This window comes from Hippoglossus stenolepis, chromosome 19, assembly GCF_022539355.2.
Source record: "Hippoglossus stenolepis isolate QCI-W04-F060 chromosome 19, HSTE1.2, whole genome shotgun sequence".
Taxonomy (NCBI): Eukaryota; Metazoa; Chordata; class Actinopteri; order Pleuronectiformes; family Pleuronectidae; genus Hippoglossus; species Hippoglossus stenolepis.
In genome coordinates, this window is record NC_061501.1 from 5,949,715 (window position 1) to 5,977,131 (window position 27,417).

The 27,417-nt window shown below is 43.0% G+C and overlaps 1 protein-coding gene across 1 annotated transcript in view; it reads left to right on the top strand.

Annotated features, from left to right (window-relative positions):
- adarb2 (adenosine deaminase RNA specific B2 (inactive)) overlaps positions 1–27,140 on the top strand; it is a 70,393-nt gene extending 43,253 nt beyond the window's left edge. Inside the window, exons 4-9 of the mRNA XM_035141895.2 lie at positions 4,931–5,099; positions 7,752–7,903; positions 10,034–10,202; positions 14,399–14,580; positions 21,614–21,795; positions 24,034–27,140. Coding sequence (XP_034997786.2) covers positions 4,931–5,099; positions 7,752–7,903; positions 10,034–10,202; positions 14,399–14,580; positions 21,614–21,795; positions 24,034–24,210 — 1,031 coding nt within the window. The 3' untranslated portion in view covers positions 24,211–27,140. The remainder of the gene's footprint in view (positions 1–4,930; positions 5,100–7,751; positions 7,904–10,033; positions 10,203–14,398; positions 14,581–21,613; positions 21,796–24,033) is intronic.
- The last annotated feature ends 277 nt before the right edge of the window (positions 27,141–27,417 follow it).

The window sequence follows — 27,417 nt, forward strand, 5'->3', positions numbered from 1 at the left end:
ACCACAGAGCTCAGGCACCGGAATGATGCACCGAAATCTGAGTTGTGATTCGGTCTCGTAGGCACCGGCCTTGATTGGCACCAGATTCCGGTACCCAATCCCCATAGTGAGACCGTTTGTGCTTTGTCTTCCAGTTAAAGACCACTGACAGTATTGGGCACAGAGCAGTTGCCACGGTGAGCAGTTGCAGGTCTCACTTTGTGATGTACATGATTTTTGACAGTGCCGTTATCCCAGGCTGTGACATCTTTGAATCAGCGGTGATCAACAGATGTATCTGTGTATGAAGAGCGCCTCAGGCCTTCGACTCCACTCTACCTTGTTCCTTTTGACCCTCTCTTTTTGTGTTTCTGTGATGCAGCTGATTATTCCTGGTTTAAAAACAGCACAGCGCCTCTGGCTCTCCACCCGCTCTCTTTCACTCATCTCTTGTCCTCCGCTCCTCTCTCCTGCAAACTGAAGGCAACCTCGGTGCCAATTTCATGGCAGGCTAGCGAGCAGCGCAGCAGAAATTATCCACTGCAAAATTGATCTAAACAATCGCAAAGTGGAACGGCACGGAAAGGCAGGAGAATGAAATTGGGAGAGTCTGTTACCTTTTTGAACTTGCCTTATCGTGGAGGAGGAATTGGGGTGTACTGCTTACAGGGAATGCCAATTGTTGAACTCATGATATAGAGATTTTTATGCCACTATACAGTCATAAATATTAAATGTTGTCTGTGCAGCGGTAGGTTCAGACTGTATTTTTTTTCTCTGCTAACCCTAGATGAAAGCTTCTATATAGTATTGATTGGAAAAATGATGTTACTGTTTATATTAAATGATTGGATATTTGATTAATGCAGTACATACTGATGTACTTATATCATCACAATCTGTTTATACAAAATACATATATTATAAGTATTACAGATTTTCACAATACTGCGATGGATGGTAAAACACTCAAATGCATACATTTATATGGCTGTAGGATTTCTCTCTATATGAGGAGAGAACCATTATTATTTTACCTCAGCGGGGGCTTAAATCATTTACAACCGTTTTTTAAATTTATCATCCTGAATTGCTTCTTCTGGTTTTTATTTGACTTTTGACTTGCCATTCTGAAAAAAAAAAAGAATGGCATGTAAGTCGATTTTAATCAGAATTAAGTATATATTACTTTGTGGTTACACAGAACAAGCGGCAGATTTTAGAAAATAACATTTCAAAGAGCTTTTAAAAAAAGGATAACAGTAGATAAGTGAAAATCGACATAAAGATGCGACCGTGTGAATTGAAATTGTTTCAGTTTGTGTCCATATGCTGGGACACATTTATTTATCAGCTACCAAACATACAGAGAGGAGCAGGAGGAGGAGGAGGAGGAGGAGAGAGATTGTAGGGGAAGGACAGAAAGAACCAGAGAGTCTGGTGAGTTCAGAGTCTGAGCGGAACAAAAACACAGACACTTCATTTACCCCTGGAATTCAAACAACTTTCATATCCAGATTGTCTGTAGATGTAATTTTAACCAATCACATTAACACCTGGTATTAATATGTGTCTCCAGTGTCCAGCTCATGTCACATCCTCTTCATGTCTCACTGGGACACAAAAAACAAAAAGGACAAGAAAAAATAGTAGAAGATTGAAGAGTTGTGCATAGATGTTGTATGTGGATTGAGCTCAATGCTGTCACAATGTGTCCTTGACATCCAGAGGTGGTTTGAACAATCAAATCACAATCTGTCTTCAATGCACGTTACACCTGTATTTACCGAACTCTGTCCAATTGTATACAAATCACCCAAAACACATTTTAATGCAGGTGTAGATGGGAAAAGAGGCCAGATTAAAAATGGACCCTCGGGAAAACTTACCCGACTCTGGATAAACAGCTAATCGACACCACACTCCGCTCCATTCAGCATTTTTGCCTCTTTTAGCTCATTGTTTTTGTGTTTTTTTTCAGGCAGACAAGTTGACTGGTTCACTCCCATCACTCTCATAGTGTCCCAGACATGTGCTTTCAGAGGAAAGGCTCTGAAAACCCACCAAGGGTTAAACTGAGCCTCACCCATCATCTGCCCAGAAACAAGACTCCAACTTACTGTTGATGTTGCCTAATATAGTATCTGCTGGAAGTGTGGATAAGCTGTTTGTTTGATAGAGACTGAGAGATTAAATTCTCAGAAAAACAAATATCGGTTAGTGCAGGTTTAAGGACAGAAGCGTGATGCATTCCCTTGAGAAAAAATGTTTTGCCCTGTTTTTCTGGATAAGTAAATTTCTGCTGTTTTCTTTATTTTAATTAATTCAGAACACAAACACTTTTTTTCTGAATTAAAGTAAAACCAACAAAATGATTTGTCCACGAATGAGATGTGCCGACATGTAAAAATAATCTCAATCTACTGATAAAAAGGTTTTTTCTGTCCTAGAATATAAGGTTTGATAATCCAAATAGCACAGGACATATATCTCACTTCATACCATCAACTATTTGAAGTTTTTCTCTGTAGTTTTTTGAGAAAAAGTTGAATTTGTTCCATCTTACCTCAGACTTTCCTTTCTTCATCTATATGCTCTTTTCCCCCCACACATTCCACCCTCCCTCAGCTTTTTCCTCCCCTGCCCTCCTCCCCTTGTCAGGACTCCACCGCCACAGTGCCATCTGGGCCGAGGCAGATAAAAGCTCCTGTGCGGGGCCGGTGGCGCCCGCGGGTCTGCCAGGAGCCAGCGAAGCCTGACTTTCAGAGGCGATGGGAGAGATTTGTGGCAGCCTAGGAAGGAATGGCATGCCGTTAACGTGCTGATCCAAACACCCCCAACCCCTGTCTATCTGTCAGTCAGCCGGGCCTCGCACACGGCCGGGTGCTGGCCTGAATCCTCGCTGAGAAAAGAGAAAGTCGAGGCGAGGCGGGGATGACATGTGATCTGCGATCTCTCCTCTTGTTTCACCAGTCACAGTAGAAATGTCTCCCACCGTATGAGTTATCTGCAACTCTCCAGGTTCTGATTGTCACGGAGGCAATAGCTGACAATTAACCATGAAATGAATGATTAAGCATGTGTGCTACACGGTGTACTGCTTTTGTTAGGGACACATGCTTGCAGTAGTAGAAAATATCGAATTATATTTATATTATTTATATACTTTACTTGAGTATTTCCATTTTATGCTGTTTCATGCTTCTAATCTGCTACATTTCAGAGGGAACTATTATCATCTCTACACTGCATAAAAAAAAGAATCACTAAACTTATCAAATTGTTGTGTCAGATGGTTTAATTGTTACCAAAGAGACATTTCTCATCTGGTTTAAGTATTCACTTATTATTCAAATAATCAAATAATGTGTATACGATATAATATGATTTTAAAAAATGCAAAGATCAGACAAAAAGTCCATAAACAATAAAAAAAAAATCTGATCGTTATTTGTTCTTCTTTCTTAATAAATTAATAAATACAAATTTGGAGGGGCCCGACTCCTCGGTTGGGAACCACAGGACTAAACTATCTAACTGTATCTGCAGTAGTGGTTCTGATAGTCTCCTTGAATGTGGAGAGTCTGGTTCTCTGTGCTGTTTTTATGCTGTTATTATGATTTTATGTTAAATATCTTTGATTATGTCATCAAGTATATCATCCACAAAGACATAAGACATTTGCTCCTCAGAGGATGAATGATCAGAATCTGGTCATGCAAAGGGGTTTGCAGGTGGGTGGGACAAGGACAGCTCAGGCGGTTGTATGTCCATGATTGGTCGATTGCAGCATCTGACCACATAGTCAGAGAGCACCTGTTGAGCTTGTGTTTCAGAGTAAATAATGGAGAAGGGGTTTCCTCCTTCCTTTGCTGGCTTTAGACTCAGGCCACTCCAGTGTGCCGCTGAATGTGAAGCTTCTTGATGTGGGTGTAGTGTCGGCCTGGTTTATATTCATGGGTGATCTGGTTAATTCTGGATGGTGTGATAGCGGCCTCTGAGAGAGACCCACATTCACGGTACTCCGAGAACAGTGGTTATGGAAATAACCCAGTAACCAGAGATTCCCCTTTTCATACTCTTTTCCTTTGGATTTTTTTTTGACTGTTTGAGATGTGACCAACCTCAGTCTGTCGCCTGATGAAAATTCTTGACATGGCAAGATATCGGATTATACAATATAATTGTATTACTACTTTCCCAGGCCAAACTGTGAAAGTTAAGCAGTCAAAATGTGCACAGTTTGGGAGTTTTAATGCACCCTGGGAGTCCCTTTTCCCAGAATTCTGTATTTATTTCTGGAAAAGGGCTTGAGAAAACTTTTTAGGAATATTTTCAAAAATGTTAAGCTATGATATAGATATTGTGGTTAGCTAACACTGTTGCCTCACAGCAATAAGGTTCCTGGTTCGAATCCCGGTTTGATTAGTGTCTTGCTGTGTGGAGCTTGAATGTACCCCATGTGTTTGTAGGGGTTTTCTCTGGGTATTCCAGCTCCTCCCACAGTCCAAAGACATGCAAATTGGGGTTAGGTTAACTGCAGACTCTCAATTGTATATAGATGTGGATGCGAGAGTGAATGGCTGTTTGTCTCTGTGTGTTGGTCCTACGATACTCTGGAGACTTGTCCAGGGTGTCGCTTCTCGACTAATGCTGTGAATGGCTCCAGCTCCCCCAACGGCCCTGAAAGGATAAGCGGTGTAGACAATTGATGGATGGAAGGATTAAGCTATGACACCTCTGTTCCATTCACTTATTGATTCAGCATAAAAACATAAATTACAAGCAGAAAAACAACAGCTACATCTATAATCTGAGCACCCTAATGTTTCCCACTTTACTGACATGCTATTAAACACTGACGGTTGCTATTAAGCTCCTGCATTGAGGAATCAATGCAGTCAATGGAACCTATGACAGGAACATTCGTCTTTGTGTATGTGTTCAACAGGACTGGACCTGAGGCACGCCCAGGTGGTGGCCTTATCCACGGGCACCAAGTGCATCAACGGCGAGTATCTGAGTGACCAGGGGCAGGTGGTCAATGACTGTCACGCCGAAGTCACGGCCCGAAGAGCGCTGCTACGCTTCCTCTACTCTCAACTTGAACTCTTCTTGAGGTAATAGCTTTATCTTCAGCGGTATATTTAAGACACACAGGCAGTTTTAATGATGCTGTACTTTGACTTTCTGCAGCCCTGATGCATCTGTGGTATTAAGGCCCTGAAATAGCCAGATTACACTCAGAAGAAGTAGTCGATGGATAGGCTGGAAAGCCGGCACATTGCCTCCATTTGATGTTCTTTGCTGATCATGTGTACATGATCCATGATACCTTGGCAAACGTGTTGGTTTATGCCGTATAGGTCATAAACCCCACCTTATTTTTGAAAAAACAAATGTTACTTAATTTAGCTAGTAATGAATATAAAAGTAATCATAATGCGTAAAAACATCCCCTTTCATTTGAATGGATTATAATTACTGATGTATAAACTTCTAAACAGCATTTTGGTGTTTTCATTTTTAACAGTTTGAACTCATTTTAGAGGATGGTCATATTCTATCCAGTAATTATACATTGGAGAAAATAGTACAATTTAAATAAAGGAGCAGAAAAATGGGAGTAAAGAACAAGTATCTCAATTAATACTGAGGTAAAAGTACTTACTTAATATTCCTCCAGTGAATATGTATGTATAAGTCCAAGTTACACTGTAGCAGCCATTGCTCCGTAAGCCTTTTAGTTCACAAGCTGCCTCCAATGGTCTTCAGTATGCACTGCATCACATAATGCATCACAGTGTGCTTAATAACATGAAACATCTTGTTTGTTGTGACCTCCCGCTGCAGTGCCAAAGAACAATCTCAATAATAGGCCTCATGCAAACCGCCATGCTTTGTCCACCGGAGACTTTTCAAAAACCAACGAGCCATACGTGTGCTGTTCTCTCCAGCTAACCAAGCGTACCATCACCAAAACAGATCCGTTCAGCTCAGCCTCTCAGTGGCATATTCGTTTTTAGCACTTTTTTAACTACTTTCTGTTCACATAGACTGTCCCAAAGATTATTTGTTTTTACGGGCATCAGGAGACAGTCGCGATGAGTTCTGACTCCTTTACCACCTCCAGTGCACAAGCATTTATTTTGTTTTTGAGCTCCCCCCCGAGGAACCCTATAGCGACGCTGATTCATCAGATAAGCGGCTAGAAGTCGAGATTGTTGAATGTCATATTTGCATACGCAGCACTGACTTTTTGTCTTAGCACAATGCTGGGTGGCAGGTACGGAGACTTTGCAGCTGAGTAAAACGGCTAATGGGGAAGATAAGTCATAATGAAATGACCACACAAAAGGCCAGAACTGCCATATTTACACTGAGTGAAAGGACACGGGAGACAGAGGAGAGGTTGTGTAAAGAGTGCAGCCGTGCTTTGCATCGTGATGCATACTTTAACTATATTGTGGATGAACTTGTGCATGTGAGTGATGAAGCTCATATTCCCGCACGCAGCACAAACAATGACCCAGTTGTGGAGAGTTTTAAGTTCGATTATGTGTCACCTAGTTTGCCATATTGCAAGTTTTCAGTATTAATGGATGGAAAAACAACTTTGCTAATCTCCAGATGTAGCTGTCTTAAACATTTGACTGGAGCCTTTTATTTGATCTCTAATTCTTATCTTAATGTGAATTTGCGCCGGTGCCGCTGAAAACCGTGCTGCTCCTTAAATTATTGTTAATTCCCTTAGTTAGTTTTAGATTTACTCTTAGTCTCGAGATAAAGAAAAATCCATGTTCATTTATAGTCATAGTCACAGTTTGTATTTTATTACGTTTTCAGAGGATAAAAAATGAGAATTGAGCGAATAAATGTGTCTTAATTAAAAGTTATGTAATGTATCTGACTGGACTACTGACTTTTCATCGATGTTAAAGACTCACCTCCAAGCAATGTCCCATAGTCGTGAGATGCTAACACATAATGTAGTGTTTTTTTTTTAATATGGCTTTAAAAGTATTTAACACTATTAACATCTTAACAGAAGTCATCTTATTCTGAGTGGTTCATCTTCAGGTTTGTGGTGGGGGCTTCTCTCCTGACAAAACGACACGCGCACTTTTTCCTCTGCAGTGTTATTTTTAAAGTGGGTGCAAATGTCGCCTGATCAAAGCGCCGCCGTTGATGTCATGTTCATTTCCCACCTCTGTGCGTTCCAAGCTCCAACAGCCAGAGTGGGAGAAGTGTTTGTGGAGTTTGTCATTGTTTGATTTAGTCTCTTCAGGAATGAAAATGTAGAGGACTTTCATTAAAAAAGGATATTTTAAAATGTTTTTTGGTTTTCATTTGTTGTCAACAATATATGTTTATGATAGTTATCAATATTTATTAATAAGATTGACAAGATTTTGTCAACATCTTGTCTCAGTCATGTGAAATTTCTCTTTCTGTCATGTTTGTTGTATTTTAGTCACTATTTTAGCTCAGCCAGTTCTTCATTTGTCTCTATGTTGACATAAATACAAAGCATGTTTCGAGGAGTGGGTTAAACGCCCTCCCCCTGTCTCCCCTGAGACATTAGGACAGCCTGAGTAATGTCCAGGAGTCCATCTGATGGCAGGAGAATGGGGCCGTGGTCAGAGCGAGGGCCGGTGTCCATCTCTCTCGAAATCTATTTCCCGTGTTGTGATGAATGGTGCTACTTTTTCTCATCTGTCTCTCTTGTTCTTGTTGTGTTTTTTTTTCTCCTCCCTCCTTCACTCCTGAAGTAAAAGGCCAGAGGACTGGGAGGAGTCGATATTCGTGCGGCACAAGGAGTGCGGCTTCAGGTTGAGGGACGACGTCCACTTCCACATGTACATCAGCACGTCACCGTGTGGCGACGGGCGACTCAACTCGCCCTATGAAATCTCCACTGACTGTAAGATACCCGTTGGGATAACAACACTGAAAATATAAAGATTAGACTATTTTACTACACACACACACACACACACATTGGTATTTAGTTTCATCTGCCATTGCCCTGATTCAGCCTCTAAAATCATTTCCTCTGAAGAAGCTGGCATCTTTTTCATGTCCCACTCCTTCTTTGGCCCCTTTCAGCCACGCTGTGACATTTTATCGCTTACACACTTAAATTAAATTCTACGTTCGTTTAGATTCCTCAGCATTTTTTCTGGTTGCCTCTGAGTTCAGACGAGTAATCTGGGACGGCTGTTTCCATACGTAGAATGCATACGTTCTCTCTCCATCTGTCATCGCAGATTGAAGCTCGGAGAGCATGTATGTACACAGCTCAGTACATGCTGGGATTTTCATGAAACCAGCGGAGAGAGGCAGAAAAGACGATGGCGTCAGATCAGAGGAGCCTTTGAACTTGACGTTTTGTGTCATTAAACCTTTTTAAATGTTCAGCAGTGCACTCTCGGAGATTAGAAAAATGACTTAGTACCTTCTGCTGGAATATTTCTGAGCTGCAAGTCAGGGGGGGGGCTTAATTTTTGTACACATTTTTTTCGCAGCCACAGAGGAAAAACTGGAAAGTAAGGAGAGTTTCTCCTTCAGTAAAAGAGGTTATGGGATAAAAACAACGATTATCTACATCTTCTGTTTGAATTAGGGTTGGGTGGTAAAACAATATCATATATCATATTATAGAAATGTAAATTCCATCAATAGCAATCCAACAAATGTTAAATATTTAGCCTATTGATATGTCGATAGGTTTAACACATAATTGATCTACATCAGTTTTGTGCAGTGTCTGTTCTGTTTGCCTCTAGAATTATTCCTTCAGTCATTAGTGAGTCCTCCTCAAACAGTTCTACAATATACTGTCACTTTTTATTGTTTGTGTGCAGAGCTTTTTAAAAACAGTCTACGGTGCAGAGTGAAGTTAGAAAACGTTGTGTTCATCCTACCTGGTTTATCTGCAATATAGTCAGTGTTATTATTATTAAATGTATCATGCGTTCAAATAATAGCAACACAACACATTTCCTCTGGCCATTAAGAATACACATGCCAAGTGTGAAGCCAATAGGGTGAACACTTTGCGAGATATGCGTTCCACATACAGACCCTGTCCTCCGCTCATGAAGAAGAGTTTCAAACCTAATAATAACATAGAGATATTTATTGTTCTAATTATTTATATCAACTGATGTGAAAATATTTATTTTGATATGTATTTTGGTTGGTTTGAGTTTGAGAGATTTTTTTTTTACCGTGCAGAGTGCTAGTGAAGACTGCATCTTTTAATCAATCATCAGTGTGTGGAGGTCACGCTGCCCTGAACACCCACATGAAACCACAGGAAAGTGGTTTGAATGGATCAGGGACCTGTGCTCTTGCTGACGCTGTTAACTAAGCGTGGGTTGTTGTGTTGTTTGTTAAGTGATACTTTATTATATCTCTCCTACTGTAAAGTGTCCAAAGTGTCTCGGTTCCGGGGAATGACTCGTCCTTCCTCCCAAACCGCCGACTGTTCCAGCAGCAATCCAGTCGAACGCTTGTTCCATTAACAACCAGGCAGGCGACGGTCCCAGAATACATCTAATTCCCTAAAAGAGCCCATTAACCTCATTTAAACTTCTTGCTTTGGAAGGAGCTGCAGTATTTGTTGTCTGCTGCAGATTAATGGTTTGGTGAAAGCTGCTTGAAGCTGTATGAATGAATTTTCTCATTCACCGGACAGATGATAAACCAGAATATATTGTTGTCACCTCATTAGAATATTTATTATTAATAATGATAATATTGTGCTGCATGTCAACTTTTATACAATTTACATGCAGCTAGTTGCACCAATAATTAGGAGCTGAGAACATCCATAATTATTAGAGACCGCAACACTTCATGTCTATATTGGGTCATTTTGGAGTCTCCACTTTCATTGTATTGAAGGCTAATTGACTTTGTATTATTTAGAAATGATACATTACATTGCTCATTAAACTGGGCATCCACCAAAAGTAAATGGAATAAGGAATGACCTAGTGACCTGAAATGTGGTTGTGTGTGTGTGTGTGTGTTGTGCGTCTGACAGTACACAGCAGCAGACACCTCATGAGGAAGCACCGAAACCACCTGCGGACCAAAATCGAGTCCGGGGAGGGAACGGTGCCGGTGCGATGTCGGGGGCCGGTGCAGACGTGGGACGGCGTCTTACAGGGCGAGCAGCTCATCACCATGTCCTGCACCGACAAGATCACCAGGTCAGTGCTGTCAGATGATGACTCCAAATGGATTTAAAGCGTCCACACATTCTTGGGTTTCATGTGCAAGATGGCACGTTGGCATGTTGGGGATATTTTGGCTTCATATCTGGATAGTGGCAGGAAGTGGAGACGCGTCGTCCATCTTCATTCACAGTCTATGATCTCGAGTTTCTCGTTTTCATTTGCAGTCCTGCCCATACTGCCCATTGCACTTCTCATGACGTGGACTGTATTGATATTGTTGTGAAGGTGGACACATGATGCCTGAACATAAACCCTGATGAGCACATCTGTGGGAGAAAACAGGGGAAGGATTGATGGAAGAGTTTAACTTTATGAGAAGATTATCTTCTATATGAGAAGAAGTAATCTCTGTTTAAATAGAGCATTTTGAAATGTGAGTTGTGAGCCAGGTACAGGTTCGTCTAATATTTACCTTCGCACGTCAATGTGTGTGTGTGTGTGTGTGTGTGTGTGTGTGTGTGTGTGTGTGTGTGTGTGTGTGTGTGTGTGTGTGTGTGTGTGTGTGTGTGTGTGTGTGCATGTGTGTGTGCTGCTATGAGTCATGCTATATGTGAGATCTTTTGCAGTCCTGATGATGATATTGATTTCCCATATGTGACTTGAATGGCTAATCCCTTTTTAATGAATAAGTGTATTAATCAAATCTTTGTTTTAATCTCTGGATCTGTAGGACTGACTCCCACTGTGGTCTATTTATTTGTTAAGGCTACGCGAGTGGTTTCTATCCATCTTAGTGGACCATAAAAAAATAATATGAGAAATAAAATCATCACATTAGTATCTCACCCCTACTGGCAGATTGTAATATAAACCAATGGTAACGTGTTGTTTGCATGTTGGCACGCGATCGCAGAACAGACGGCGATGCTAAATCAGGACGGCTTCACTCATCCACCTCCGTCTTCCCATTGTCTTCATGTGTTAAGAGTAAAAGCATCTGTCTGTTAACGTGGTGCATGTGCATAATTGTATTTACTTAAGGCAAAAACAGTACAGGTGAATATGTTATCAATTTGAACGCACATTATTACATATTGCAAGTTTTAAATTGTATGGTTGAATATGCAAATGATCCTTGATCTAATCAGAAATGTGTTAATTTGAATCTGAAACTTGGATTGTGAGGTTCAGAATTCATCAGAGCTAAAGGTTTTCATAGAGGGGAATACAGACAACTCTTTTTATCACTCCATAAATCAGAAAATACTGTCAGGTTCACAAAAAGAATAAACTTTCACCCTGTTCCTTAGAAATGTAACGTTATATCAACCAGGCTGTGAATGATATATGAACAAACCACTCTGTATGAACCAGAATATAAACAGGAATAACTCAAAATTTGAACAAAAATAGTTTAAATGTGAGGTACAACAAATATCTAAATGTGTATTTTGGATGTTTTTCTCTCCATTAGTCTGAAAGAAAATGTGTTATAGAAGTAAAATCCCCAAAACATTTCAAAATTGACTAGCACATGGAAAAGGATGGTTTTGCCTGTAGCTTCTGACTTTAATGGATATTTAATTGTTTGTGTAACAAAAAAAATTGTAAATGTAAAAAGTGTAATGGACACTATTCGAGATGTGATTAAATATTATTGATATTAATATTATTTAAGTTTTAATTTGTAAGAGACAGAACGTGTTATTTCTCACTTTTCAACAGTGTCAACAACACACTGAGTCACGCAAAATATTTTGAAAAGGCATGTTCGCTGTCACCCACAACATTCACGACACAGTAACTGTATTTTCGGTTTATTGTGATGAGCACCAGTCAGGGTAGCAGCAAATCATTTTTTCGGGCAAATAGCCATCGCTGTCAACTTATCTGCTGGTGTGGCTAAAAATAATCAAAACACAATGAAGGAGCCCGACAATAACAAATACTTCACTTCCATTTTCTAAAAAATCTGAAGACAATTTTTAATATAGTCTCAGTTATTTTGCCATGACTGAACCGACAAATTCATCTTAGTAAAGCACCACACTGTGCCAACTGAGCCATACAGGACCACAGCTGAGCCAGTGTGTGTGTGTGTGTGTGTGTGTGTGTGTGTGTGTGTGTGTGTGTGTGTGTGTGTGTGTGTGTGTGTGTGTTTGAGAGAGAGAGAGAGAGAGAGAGAGAGAGAGAGAGAGAGAGAGGTGAACCCTTCTCTTGTGGAGCCACTGTTAATTTGACCAATTTGATTCAGTTGGCCAGGGCTGGAGATGGTGTGATTAAATCTACCCAGGTCACCAACGGGGGTGAAAGCAATTACTTTACAAAAAAATAGAGTGACAGGGGAAGGAGAGGGGACACCCTGCTTTTCTTCCCCGCCGCATCCTCTCCCCTCCGTGTCGCACTCCCTTTGCTCCGCAGCCTCCTCTCTTCCTTTTCCTTTTCTTTTTTCCTTTTTTTTTATCGCTGTAAATGATCGGTGGCCGTCGTTAAAGTGAGTGGGTCACCGAGGGCCAGTTTATCAAGGTCAGGATGGAGGGTGGATCTGAGACTCAACACACACACACACACACACACACACACACACACACACACACACACACACACACACACACACACACACACACGCACACGCACACACACGCACACACACTGCTGCAGTCTTTAAGTGATCCCCTTGATACTCTTTTCGTCGTCTGTCACACTCATTTTGAGCTTATTCCCCCACATCCTTCACTTCCTACACTTTATTACAGTGATCTCAGCTTTGACGATAGGGGGCTTTAGCATCTACGCTCTCATCATAAACATTTCAGATAATAGTCAGTGTCGTCCCACCGTCGCTTCACCTGATGATCATCGTTTTGTTGTCTTAAGCCGGAGCCCTGCGAAGCTCCTTTGCAAATATTTGATTTGAAGTCGACAGCTGGATTTAATTGAGGGGCCTAAATGGCTTTCATATAACGATGATGTTCTCCATTCCACCGCAGTTTTATGCAGATGAGCACATTACTTTAATGGTCGGCGTTTACCAGGGGAGGGAAGAAAGGATAGATGTAGAGAGACAGAGAGAGAGGGAGGGAGGGAGGGAGAGAGGGAGAGAGAGGGGAGGCCTCTCTCCTCTTTAAATTCACACACCCGAGCCAGATGGCTCTTTTCTTGCATGAGATTAGAAGATGTTTCTGATTCACGGTGTCGCTTTCTGGCAAAATTAATATTTCAGGCTAAACTGTTTCTGTTTTGGCGTGTGTGGGTTTGTGTGTGTGTGTGTGTGTGTGTGCATGGCTCCTCCTCTCTGTTTGAGAAAGGAAGGACAGATTGCAGGTGAAGCGTGGGTGGTGGGCAAACACTAATTCCTGATTTCCCAGAAAGTCGTTGGTGTTAATTGACTGTTCGCGAGGTGAAGGAAGCCGTAATGAGAGATTATGAAGTCTGCATGACATAAAAACACAAGCAGATAAAGAGACATTGATTAACAAAAAGAACAATGATGTAGTAATGATTGGTAGCATATTGTAGAGCCTCCGATTGTGACTCATATAACATCATTAGCCCAATGTACACAACTCAGGTGTGTGTGTGCATATCTGTATGTGTGTGTGTGTGTGTGTGTGTGTGTGAAGGGCAACTATGATAATAAACAAGCTAATTATCATTTTCCATCCATAAATTAGCATCTGCTGGTTAAATAGAGTGGATTTCAACAGTGGGTGGCACCTGACCAGCTGGCTACAGTGTCGGGTGTGGCTGTGGCTGCCAGGATTAGCCCCACAGTGATTTTGTGTCACCAGTGGATCTCCCTGAAACCAACCCTGAGGCGGTCGGCTGAAGCTTTTCCTCCCCGTAGCCCCCCCGCGCAGTGCATTAACCTCGGCGGCGCCGATGGATGCGCACATGGTAATGTGGCGTGGCGTGCGACGAATGCTGATGCACTGACCTTTGGCAGTGTTGATGTTGGTGATGACGGTGTGTGTCTCTGAGGCAGGGAAAGTGGGAGAGGAAGACGTGTGTGTGTTAGATGGTGTATCTGTGGGGTTGGTGGTGATGTGTGTGTGTGTGCGTGTGTGTGTGTGCGTGTATGTAGGGGGTCATCACGTCCCACATCAAGATAATGATCAAATTGTTTCTAACTGTCACTGAAGCTCTCTGTCCATCTCTCCCTTTTCCTCCCCCTATTTCTGCCTCTCTTCCCACATACTCCATCTTTCTTTCATTACACCTCTCCTCAGATGGAACGTCCTGGGCCTGCAGGGGGCGCTGCTGAGTCACTTCCTGGAGCCCGTGTACCTGCACAGCGTGACGGTCGGCAGCCTGCGCCACACGGGCCACCTGGGCCGAGTGGTGAACCAGCGGCAGGAGCGCCTCGGCCCCCTGCCCGCCACGTACAGACGCAACCAGCCGCTGCTCAGTGGTACGACTGTGACACAGACACACGTCAGACACGTCTCGCTGTGATTTAGGTGAAACACGTTTAGGAAAATGAAGTCTTCACTGCAGGAAGTGGCACAATGAGATTCAGCCGGTGGTCCATGGTGACACAGACGCTTCTTTGAAGGTTGAACGGCAGACAGTGAGGTTTTCCTCTAATTTAGACCAGTCTCTGTTTCCTCAAAGGTCAGAACAGTTGAAATGAGAGTTCACACAAATCGAAAAACTGTGCAAGAGCAGTGCACGGATGTACATGACTCCTGGGGCGACTCCATTCAGATGACCTGGTTCTGTCAATTTTCCTGAGAAGTGATGAGAATATAGACAAAGACATTATCAGTGTGTCCCTGTTACAGTGGATCTTTATAATCAGAACCTGATTAACTTTGATATTTTTAAAATACAGTCGTATTAAATGAGAGATAAAATTACACAGCAGAAAGATTAAAGCTGAAAATCCCTGTATGAGCTATCAGCTAAAACAAGTCGAACTACATCAAATGATAGTAACCACCTTAAAGAAATTTTGATTTGATGTGTGACTTATTTTGACTTTCTAACTTGGTCCATGTCCCATACGCTAACATGGAAGAGGCGAGATTTATAACCTTTAACACTTTGCCTTCACTTTTTTGGAGCAGTCAAGTCCTTTCTTTTATATACAATCTCAGCTCCTTTCACATTATCTAAAATCATTTAATACATTGCTATTATGAAAATATTGAAAACAGCCACTTAAAAGGAAAAATGTAATTGAATTAGAAGTTAGTTGCTCATTGTACTACAGAGCGTCATAATGAAACAAAAAACATTTTCATGTATTTATGTGTAAAATCTTATTGACTTAAATTGAATGGTTCTGTTTGCAAGGTTCAAAGTGAGTTGCAGAAAAACAAGGTTATTTTGAAATACACGATAAATCATAGTGTATTCATTCAAAAGTGTTTAAACTCACCTGTATTAAGTATTATACGACTTTCAAGAGGTTTAAAATCCTACTTTAGCTACTTTTCTGCCAACTTAAGGACACATTATGTGTTTTCTATTCTCAACCTGCCTTTGAACACACTTCTCTGTGTGTTCAGTGTTTTTCGGGATGGGGTATCCCATGTAGAGATCCTATTCCACATGTGTGCAGTATCTATTTTCAGACATGTATTTTCATAGAAACGTCAGCCCCCAGACCGAGTGAATCACAAGCCGTCACGCATGCAACGCCCACCTCCCCCACACACACACACACACACACACACACACACACACACACACACACACACACACACGCCTAATAATCCGTGTACCCCCTCCCGCGCACTGACAGTGTGGCAGCGAGACAAGCAACAGCTAAGAAGTCGTCTGGTGTGTCTGCTCGCAGGGCTCCACTGAGACCCCAGGCTTCTGTTTGTAGCGGAGATGAATGCTGGGAGAGGATCTGAATGACACCCAACTTGTAGGAACTGCATCAGCCATCACTTCAGATCTAGGCCAGTCGGAGAAGCTGAGTGACAGAGGCGCACAGAGATGTAGGGCACATTTGGTTGCTGGGGATCATTGATAAGAACAAAGAGTGTGACAGTCGCATACAAGGGAACACATTACATCCTGTCAAATGCACACAATGGGACAAAACTAAATCTTACACCTTCTCCTTTTTTGTCAGCTTTCGAGTATACTTCTTGAAGGGCACGGGAACTCTTTGCGTTGCAGGGCTCTGCTCCGGGTAATTGGCTGCCATGAGGATGAATATTTTGTGAGGACTGGCCTCATCAAGATTGATAATTGTGCTGAATCGTCCTCTGGTGATGATAGCTGTGATGAATTTATCACAGAATCCCTCGACCACGGCCTCGGCAGCATTTCTCATGATTTGTTCAATGGCTTTTTGAATGGAGTCATTTGACTTGATGGAGGTTTTAGTTTCAGATTTTACAAGCTGCAGTTCATATCTCAAGAATCGTGGTCTGGTGTGATATTGTTAATCAATTATACTTATTTATAGTATTTAGTTATTCACTGTAACTAATATCAACCTCAGTACAAGGGTTGTTTAATGACTATATAGCTGAACTCCAGATCATCGCCTGACTGAGCCCATGTAAGAATACAGCAGGATTCACCACGAGCGAGTGGGCACGTTGATGATGTTTCTAAAACGTGATATAGACACAAAACTAAAAAAACTAAAACAATTTAATTATCTCAGGAAGAAGAAGCAGAAGAAGAACGTACATGTCAAGAGAGCTTTTGTTGTCACTGTGTAGAAAACAAAACCATGTGATCTGAGGGGCTGAATTTATACGTTACATCCTGCCTCCTGCCTTCTGCACCCCCCCACGCCTCAACGCTCCGGAGATTTCTGTGTTTTTGTAAATGCGTCTGAGCGGAGATTCTCCTGCTGTTTTCTTCGTATGAGAAAAAGGCTGCGAACAGGCAAATAAGGGTCAACATTTCTATGATGTAGCTTTGAAAGTGATCAGTACAATCTTAAAATCCATTCTGAAACGGACAGGATGCCAATGGAGAGAAGCAAGGATGCTGTTGATTTAATGTCAAAACCAGTAAGAAGCCCAGCTAATGCATTCTGAACTTGTTGGAGTAGTGGGCTCACTTGGACATTATCCCGAGTTTTTACCAGGGGGGGGGGTGGCAGGAAAGCTCTGGAGAAAGTTCTCATTTACTTCAGATGATTTTAGATTATCCGTGGTTCAGTGCATGTCTGAAAGTGTCAAACGTTATTTGTGTTTGATTGTCGCAGACGTGCCCTCACGACATCGTCTTTACTCAAAACAGGCGTAACCTCCTCTGTCGCCAGCGAACACACTGCCCTCTTCCCTTCTCTCTGTGATTCGGTCCCAAACTGTCAGATCGTTGCACCTGCACCGCCTTGAGTAGCAACAGTCTATCGAAGGGTAGAGGGGGAGGAGGGGGAGGAGATGGACAGCGAGTGGAGATGGCCCTACACCAAATCAATGTAATCACAGCCCTTATCAGACAGCCATTCAATCTGAAGGGAGCGCGGGAGGAGAGGGAGAGAGAGGCTGAGGGGAGGGAGACAGCAAGGATGGAGAGGAAATAAAGAAAAAGAGAGAGCTCCGCTTGCATTCAGATGTCTGAGTGCAGATCTGCCACCACCTCCTCCTCCTCCATCCTTTCATCGGCGCTGATGAGCTCCTTGGCCATTGTGTGTCCAGGGTTATTTAAAAAAGCAACACCCCTGGAGGAAATTCCCGTGAAGCTGCGTTGGAGGCACCGCTCTTATCGCGCGCCGGCCAAAGCAGCTCTACCTGAAACCCCCGAGGGCTAAAACACATTGACGGGCCGATGTGTCCTCTGCGCTCGTCCTGCTGTTTGCTTTCTATGGAGCGTGAGCAGAAACTGTGGCGAGGCTTTGTCATTTTTTCAGATAAGAGGAATCAGAACAACAGTAGATAAAATAAACATTAGTAATCTCCGCTCACCACCAGTTTGGCTGCTGGTGGAGTACGAATGCTCGTTCCACTGCTCCACCCTGCTGCCATTCCACATATTCAAAGTTGAGATAGGGATTTATTTAGCATGAGCATGAAGTTGGAGCAGGATTTCCATCAGTGGTGTAATGGAAAAAGTAATCACATTACTGTCACATGTGACTAAAGCCATTTTCAGACATGAACTCCGGAAAATGCCCAGAAATTTGTGTCTGGACATTTTGCGCAGTTTGCGTTTCACATATGAAAAACACTGGAGGAGATGTTCCTGGTCAGACGCGTTTACAACAGCGGGAAATAGTTGGTGTCGGCAAAAGCTCTCGAATGTTGTTGTCTGACCAAGGTGATATCTTCGTGTATGGCTCCTCTTTTTCATTCTAAGATATTTGGGGGGTTTTCAGTTTTGTGTCTGTTGTGATTCGAAACGTCGTCAACAGGTCCCTTCGCTCACTTTGAATTTCCAACGCACAGTTTGAGTGTCTCCAAACGCTTTTTGGAATATGTTTCCAGGTTAGTAGTTGGCTGGTCCCAAGTGGAGATGAGATCAACAATCAACTGTTTTGAATGGCAGCTCTGTGGAGGGATGAGCATAGCTTCTTCATCTGCCAGGTTCTTCTTGGGTGACCTCTCCACCTGTGATACATCGACTTTAGGCACAAGAACAGTCTAGTCTCCATCAAAATGTCTCTGGCATACAGCCCCTATAGTAGTTTGAGGAAAATGTCCGGAGCTAATTGAACGTTTGAATGCAGGTTAAGTCTCAGGGCGTTTAACTGGAGCATGTGTTGTGTGAGTGAGTCCCCATCGTTAGGGCTGACTGGTGAAGTACTGGCCCTACACTGTTAGAGCGGTTTCAGGAATTTGAACCAACAACCTTTTCTTATAAACAGATCATTGACCTTGATGCAGACGCTGTAACAACGTAACCTCCCTCCACCGCTCCGTCCTTGCAAGACACACTTCAAACAAAGCATGCTGAACTCCAGTGATGCAGGATAGATGCAGTGTGTACACAGACACACACAGGCTGTGCTGCATCGTGGCTCCACAGCAGCCTCAGATATTAAGCCGCGGGTCCTCTCACTGTAAAGCTGTGAATCCCTAATTCTGCCTCTTCCATGTCCGCCTGCCAAACACCACCCCGAAGAGAAATTGATCAAGTCTTCAATGAGGGAAAAATCAAATTGGCTATTACAGAAACAGAGGAGTCAAGTCCATTGAATGGATGAAATGAGCCATGAATGGAGCAGGAGAAAAGAGAGAAGGCAGGATGGATTGGGGGGGGGGGTCTTTTGTTCAAAGAGGTGAGAGAGGAGAGATGGGTAATAAGAGACTTGGAGGATTGTTACCGTGGCAGGCAATTCATCCCGGCTCCGAGGTGCTGCGGAAAAGGAAGAGCGAGTTAGGACGGGTAAAATGAGTGTGGCATGAGGGGAGATGATCTGCAGGCATGTACTGTGGTATTGTACACCAGGTATTGTACTCTAACAAGCTGTCTGTCAGGCAGCGAGATCAGAAGCAGCTGTTGTTCACCCGTCGCACAGAAATCTGTCGGCTGATTCTCTGTGAAGCCTCCTGATATAACAAATAACTGGGTTGGAAGTCGAGGTGAAATCCGAGACAGCGCTTCTTTCCCCGAGACAGTTTTACAGATTCCGGGTGGATTTAGTGTTCGAGCAGCACTTAGCTGTCACACTTTGTTAGCGCCGATGCTACACGAGGAGCTTGTCTGTGGCAGTGTGACTCATCGTGCGCCCAACGTTTCTACCTCTGTAGTATTTTCAGCAATAAGGAAAAAAAACAAAAACAAGCACGTCTGTGGCAAAGCATGAGTTGAAATGTTAATGCATGAGGTCAAAGGTCAAACTTTACCTGCAAACAGGTGAGCAATTTGCTTTTTGTAATTTTCTTTTTTCATATAAGTATTTATTATAATTATAGCATGTGGCTATTGGTTTTGGAAAAGTTTTTTGGAAACTTGCAAAAGGGCTTCATCTAAATAAATTCTAATAGAAATACTAAAACAATTCATCAAGCTAATTTAAAGGAAACATGTTTGTGTCTTCACTCGTTCAACAAGTTGCAGACAGCAAAGGCATGAGTCACGTGGTTTAAATGGCTTCAGCAGTGCAGGTAACCATGAATGAACACGTGTTTCCTGCTCTTACCTTTCTACCAACATGCGTGTGAATGTAGCAGACTGTCTAACTAATGCAGTGCCGGATCTAGGATGTTTCTTAATCAGGGGCCCAAAGGGGCCACATTTCACACAGAGGGGCCATCGTATGTCCAATATCCATTAAGTCATTCATTGTTAACTGTGAGCTCTGTAGCTTTGAGCAAAGCCACACATCTTATTTTGAAAATCTGTAACTTGCACATTGTGTTCTTAAGAAAAGATTAGAAAATAACAATTCCTCACAAATTGGCAACCGACAGGACAGGGGCACTTCAGCGGCCAATCAGATTTCAGCTGGGCCAACTAACTAACTCTCAGCAAAACAAGTGAATAAGCATTATTTTTCCAAATTATCAAAACTTTTCCTTTAATTTTTCATTTATGTTGAATCATAAAAACGTTTTACAACCTTTTTACAGCCAACCAAACTGGACCAGCTAAATTTAGCCTTGTAACGACACATACATCCTGATCAATATTCATAGTGCCCGTAAAAATTAATGTATGATAAATAAAAGTATATGCCTCTTCACCACTGCCGGAAACACTGACACTTGTTTCCTCACTGCACCACCACCAGTATGTTGATTAGAATGAGTCTCCTGCTTCAGATTGTACAGTCAGAGGTTTTTAAGGCCTGAAACTCTGAATCAGAACTTCAGAACAGGCTGGAAAACTGCTTCCTATGAAACAGCTATGCCTCTTGGACATTTTTGCCCTGAGCCCTTGTTCATTTGCACCTCTGCCAACACCTGTGATTTGGAACAGATCCTGTAGTTCCGATTTTCCTCTACCTCTGTCTTTCGTTCTCTTCCCCCTCCCCCCCCACTGATGACGCTGTGTTCTTTGACAGGGAGGCCACTTATTTCAGAGAGGGCAGGACTGAGAGGAGGACAGTCCAGTGTAGGGGAGAGTTGATCTCTGTGACTGTAGAAAATATTTACAGCGCACAGAGCAGCCACCACTCAAACACTGTTAACTGCAGGGACACGAGGACCCACACAGCGGCAGGAGCACGTTGCTTATGTGCTCGATAGACCTCCTGTTCCCTCCCTCCCTCTCTGAGGGTGTATCAAAGGCTCATATAAACAGCCCTGCAGTTTCAGGCCCAGGTTGACTTGGCTTTTTGCAGCGCTGCAAAACTTTATGTCTGCCATTAGCCTCAGGGAGCGAGCGAAGGGTGGAGGAAGGTTAAACGAAACAGCAAAGCGGAGGTTTGAAAAGAAAAACACATGGTTTCACATTTTTCACTCAGATTGTCACAAATGAATCACACTCACATCAAATGTTTTGAATTTAGAGGAAAACCTCGACAGCAGTGAAACAACCCACGTAACGTCATTCTCTCTGCCGTGTTGTCGTCCCCGCAGGGCTGAGCAGTGCCGAGTACCAGCAGCCAGGGAAGGCCTCGTGCGTGAGCGTCAACTGGACGCTGGGCGACACGCAGCTGGAGGTGGTCAGCACCGCCACGGGACGGAGACGGGAATCAGGGACACCCTCGCGTCTCTGCAAGCACGCCCTGTTCACGCGCTGGAGCAGGCTGTACCGCAAGGTGAGCGCAAACCTTCACATCAGAGCAGGGTGGAGTTAAATTTACCGGAAGAGAAAGTAGACTTGAAACCAACAACTTCTGGTTAGTGGCTTGAGTTGTGTTTGAGGCAGCTGTAAAATACAAACACAGGAGATGGAGCTTTTCTAGACGTGCATGAGCATGAAACACTCTCAGTTTAATCATCAGGACAAAAACTAAACAACTCTGCGCAGAAAAAACAAACACAAAGAGGAGTCACCAAGAACTCACAAGGAGCATTTGGGTTTTTAGAAACCTGATAAAACCACAAACTGAGTAAAAACATAAACTTATCATCATAACAGTGTTGAATTATCCAGGTTCCTATGTTGAAGAATCAGTTTGTTCCAAAAATCATGTTCCGACGAATTTGACACAATGTGTTCCAATATATTCGCATAAATCCCCACATGCATGGTACAAAGTCGACAAACAGCGCCACCTCTGTCCGTTACTTCGCCATTTACGATGCAGAACCCAAAACTCTGCTAGCGTCTTCCATTTTCCCTGAAAACCAACGAAACATTACTGCCTGCTGACGGAGTTCAAGCTGAGAGTGATCGCCCTCTGCTGGATCAGGAAACAAACTACCTTAGATAGGCTAATGTGCTTCAAATTCAAAAGGGTGATTAGGGTCCAACGTGAACTTTCCCCCGTGTTCGAATGATGTTTGAATTTTGAAGTAAGAGCGACATCCCTATCGAAGAGTATTGTATTGTCAATAAATAGAAATGTGTAGTCGTAAAAATCCTGATAGTCACTCGAATTGAACCGCCAGTGAGAAGAAGTGGGTCTTAAGCAATGATCTAATTATTTCTAGGGTCTGAGCGGTTCTAGTATGAATATTAATAACTATTATTTTGAATAATGTTATGAATAAGCCGTCTAGGGATTAGGGTCACATCTATAGACCCAGCGTGAGGACGCTACAGACGGACATTTTCACCTTTGCATTATGATAGAGAAAGCTCCTGGTAACATCAGGGGTGTGGCAGCTCGGTGCAGCTCTTACACCTGTGTGCACGACACCAGGGAACAACAACATGGAACTCAGCCATTGTTACTGTTATTAATTACACTGTTTATCATGACGTATCTGCTTTCGGAAAACAATCCCACAAATTTTAATGTTGATTAAAAACCTTCCGCGTGTGTATTTGTTTTCTTTGGGCGGAAAAATATATTACGATGTACAGTGTGATTGATACGAGCCTAAAGAATAGTGCGATGTTTCTATGAATAAAAGCCTGTTTCATCATCTGCACTCGCTCCCCTGCTGGAAAACACAAGGTATTACTCAGCTGTTGTAAAGAACAATATGCAAACGAATGCCAGTAATCATGTGCACACACACACACACACACACACACACACACACACTGGGTCATGCGGAAACATTAACTATAGAGGTCCGTGCCAGCCTCCACTCAGTCAGACACGTGTATTGAAATCAGCCGCAGAGCTCTGTGGCTGCAGGTGAACGCTCTGTAGAGGATTCGTGGCTTTTCCTCTCCGCCGTAGATAAATTTGTCGCCCGGTAACATCTGCTGTCCATGCGGCTTATCAAAACCTGGCAGATCGGATCTTTTTAACGGCGGCACGCGGGCACTTTCATTTTCCATTCTGAAACTTTATGTAACCGACACTGCCTGCGTCGCCAAATGGCGGCCGTTAAAGCATAATGACTGTGAAACCATAATTATTTGGAGAAGTACTCGAGGAGGCCCCCGCCCTAAGTGCTCCCCGTGCGCTGTATATAAGGGCCACGCAAGAGCAGTCGCACTAATCTCCAAAAGAAACTTTCGCTCTCCCTCCCTCACTCTTTCTCTCTCACTCTCTCTGCCCCCCCTCACCCGTCCCCCCACTGAACTTCATTGTTTCCCCCTCGCGACAATAGGAACGCACAGAAAAGCACAGAGAATGTTCAATTGCTTGTGAAATTTAAATGGGGAGATTACACAGCTGTTGAAGCCCCCCTCCACCACCACCACCTTCCCCACCCACCCGAATGCATTTGTGCCGGCTCATTCGTTTTGTTTTGCTCTCCCTCCCTCCCCCACGACGAAACCTTTAGCTCCACGTGCCCCGGCTTTATTCCTCTTTTTGTTTTTCCCTCCCCAACTTCTTTTTTCCCTGTGTAGCTTTTATCTGACTCCCAGTTTCTCCCTCTCTCTCTTTTCTCCTCTTATGTTCTTCTCCCGGTCGTTCGCCCGCCATCAGTTGGGGATCCACGTGTCCGGCTCGGCGGACCACCAGCTCCTGTACTGCGAGGCAAAGATGGCGGCGCGCCCCTATCAGACAGTGAAGCAGCAGTGGTTCAGATCTCTGCAGGAAACGGGCCTCGGCACCTGGGTGAAGAAACCGCCTGAGCAGGAACAGTTCCTGCTGGCAGTCTGAGGAAGAGTGTGTGTGTGTGTGTGTGTGTGTGTGTGAGTGTGAGTGTGTGTGTGTGAGTGAGTGTGCGAGAGAGAGAGAGAGAGAGAGAGAGAGAGAGAGAGAGAGAGAGAGAGAGAGAGAGAGAGAGAGAGAGAGAGAGAGAGAAAGAAGAAGTGTTTGTTTAACCTTTATTTTTTTAGAGTAAGATGACTCTGTGCTCCTCACCGACATCCTGTTTCACAACCTTCATACCCGGAAGTTTCAACCCTTAAACATCAACGCCATCCCCACCGTCATTCACCTGCATCGAGAGGAAGGTCGGCGGCACCGGGCCGAAAAAGAAAAAGGGACCAACAATAATCGTTTAGACCCACGAACGCACACATTTAAGCAAACACACCTAAATACCCCACCTCTCTGTCCGTCAGGGAAGGGTGGGGTAACCTTGAGCGGAATGAAAGACAGCCGCTATCTTGTCATCAGCTATTTCCGGGCCCCAAGGCTCCCGCTGAGGAGCGGAGCCACGGGGGAGAGAGAGAGAAAAGAGAAAGAGTGAGAGAGAGAGAGAGAGAGAGAGAAAGAGAGAGGGGTCTACGTCCAATTACCAGCCCTGTCAGGGTGACGGCTGATAGAGGAAGAGGAAGGAAAAAGAGAGAGTGAGAATAAGAGACCTGCTTCAGACCTCCTCACCTTCCCCTCTCTGTCGCTCTCTCTCGCTCTCTCTCTCTCTCTCATTTCTATTTCTTTCTTCTTCTCCGACTCACCCCTTGACTCCCGACTTCCCCCTCCTTTTGTCTCCCTCCTTTGCCCTCTCTCCATTTTCTTCCTACCTCCATCTATTTCCCTCGCCTCCTCTTTGTCGCTCTCTCTCCCGCCTTTCAAGCGACGGATTTCAACATGACACGACGACAGGTTAATACACCCTCTTTTTTTTTTACCCCGGCCCCGCTCTCACCCCACTGGGCAGAGAGGAGGAAAAGAAACGTGGTGAGGTACGTAAACACGGCCATTACACCTCGCCTAAGTACAAATGGAGGTGGTGGCGGTGAAGATGGCGGAGGTGTATTTCCTTGTTTTCCCTCTCTGTTTATCTCTGCTCCCTCTTTGTCTCTTGACCTCAGCCCGTCCTGTTCTCTTTCTCCAAACACCTGAATCACCAATAAGAGCGAGTTCGGGTTGTGACTCATTAGCGAGGCCTCGTTGACCTCATCGACTCGCGCTCCCTCGCCGTGTCACGACCGCCCTGAGCCGATAACAGTCGAGGTGGCGTGCAACTTTGCTCAGCACCTAGGTCGACTTGAGGGGTTTTATTTTGAAATGCCATTTTCCCAACATGTAGGAGTTATTAGATTCTGAACGTGACTCTGGATCCGTGTACATTTGTACCTCGCACTCATTTTTGCGTATTTCTCGATGTAAACATACAACCCAGCTAAATGTTTGTATTCATTATGATCATGACTTGTGTGGTTGTGTCACTGCTGATTTCTCTTGAAGGTATTGAAAGTGAATAGAAGGCGTCACCAGCACGGCTCAGTCAGTGGTGAAATCCAAATAGTGAGAGTGACATCTAGTGGTGCACTTCTGTCATGTTGTGGTTTTCCTCTCCTGCCCCTGCTGATGCTGGGAACTTCACGAACTCCAGTGAGGAAACAGTCGAACTCTCATTCTGAGAAATAAGCTCTTCAGTGGAGGGAGGATTTTTACACACAAAGCATTGAACTGAGAATCTGACCCACGTGTGACCCGCTTCTGGTTTATTCGTAATTTGTTCTTTCTTTGGAAAAAAAATGGCCAATCAGTGTTAATCAATTCAAAAAGGTGTGAATTAGATTTTTTTTTTTTTTTTTAAAGCCCCTGAAAATCCAATTTCAAATTTTAAGTATTACTTCCTATTATTAGATATTATTAGATATCCTATAAATATATATAGATATATTAGATATTATTAGATATTAGATCAAATTTGCTTCATAAAATTTGTTGGGAGTTTAACTGGGTGGGCTGCTGTTTGACCAGATTCTGTCCTGACTCTTTTATATATTTTAACATGAGGCCCCCCAGTTAAACCAGTACCAAGAGCATACAGAACATTTTTATGTTAAATATCCAAAACATTTCAAACGTAATAATATTTCGTCCTTATCGCTGTTAGCAAGACTTTCCCCTTCAGTTGCATTTCTATGTGTCATGATGTCCGACATGTCATTTTAGGGGCTTTTCCATGATGACATATACAGTTCTGGAAGATGTTGTCTTTTTCTGTCATGAAATTGGAAAACTGTAAAGATACCGTGTGATAGGAAACCCACCACAGAGACCAGTTAGTACTCCTGTGCTAGAATACTATTGGTTTTCTGTGCACAAGTTTGTTTTATTTCATTAAATACAATTTAAAAGAAATAGCCTACACAATATAATTAAATTCCCAGTATAAATTAGAATTACAAAACAATATCAATTAAAGTAAATTAACGTTTGAATGAGAGACTTTGACAATGGACCACAGGACAAGAATATGACTTGACTGCATTAGTTAATATTGAACTGATAGAATGTCTGGTTCTTTGTTTAAAGCTGAATCCTGGTCTGTGAGCATCACAACAGTGTTTAAGTGTCAGTCTGTCATCATCCATAACCTCAGACATGACATCGTTCGTCCACATGCAGCATCACCATGACTCCGATTCTAAAAACAGATTTACAGATTTATTTTGAGAGATATAGAATATAAGGCATGTCTGAATGGCAATATTGTATCTATGAGTGTACATATGTAAAATGTATAAAAGTTCTTGACAAAGATGTGGAAGAGATCTTAAAATGTCTAATTATGATGTAAATTAAAGTATATGAGGAATTGCTGCTAAGGTCTGTAAATTGCACTTCAGTAACAAATACATTGTGAATGTTTGTACTGTATATGTGAATAAAACCACAAAATCTTGTAATTTTATCTTGTCTTGCCAGTTTTTTTTCTTTTTGAAATTCATGTTTAAAATGTGTTATTTTATCGGCCCTCATAATAAATGGCATTGGGCCATCTCAGGCCTGCCAGCTTCAGGATCACCTTCCTGTAGGCAGCACTGGCCCTCGGGAGCATCCAGACAAATATTAAAGAGGCCTCCCTCCTCCTGCCTGTCCCGGGGGAAATCCACCGGGGAAGTGGTTATCTCTGTTAGACTCGGTGGCAGGTGTCATACACACCAGCCACCAAATTAGCCTGGA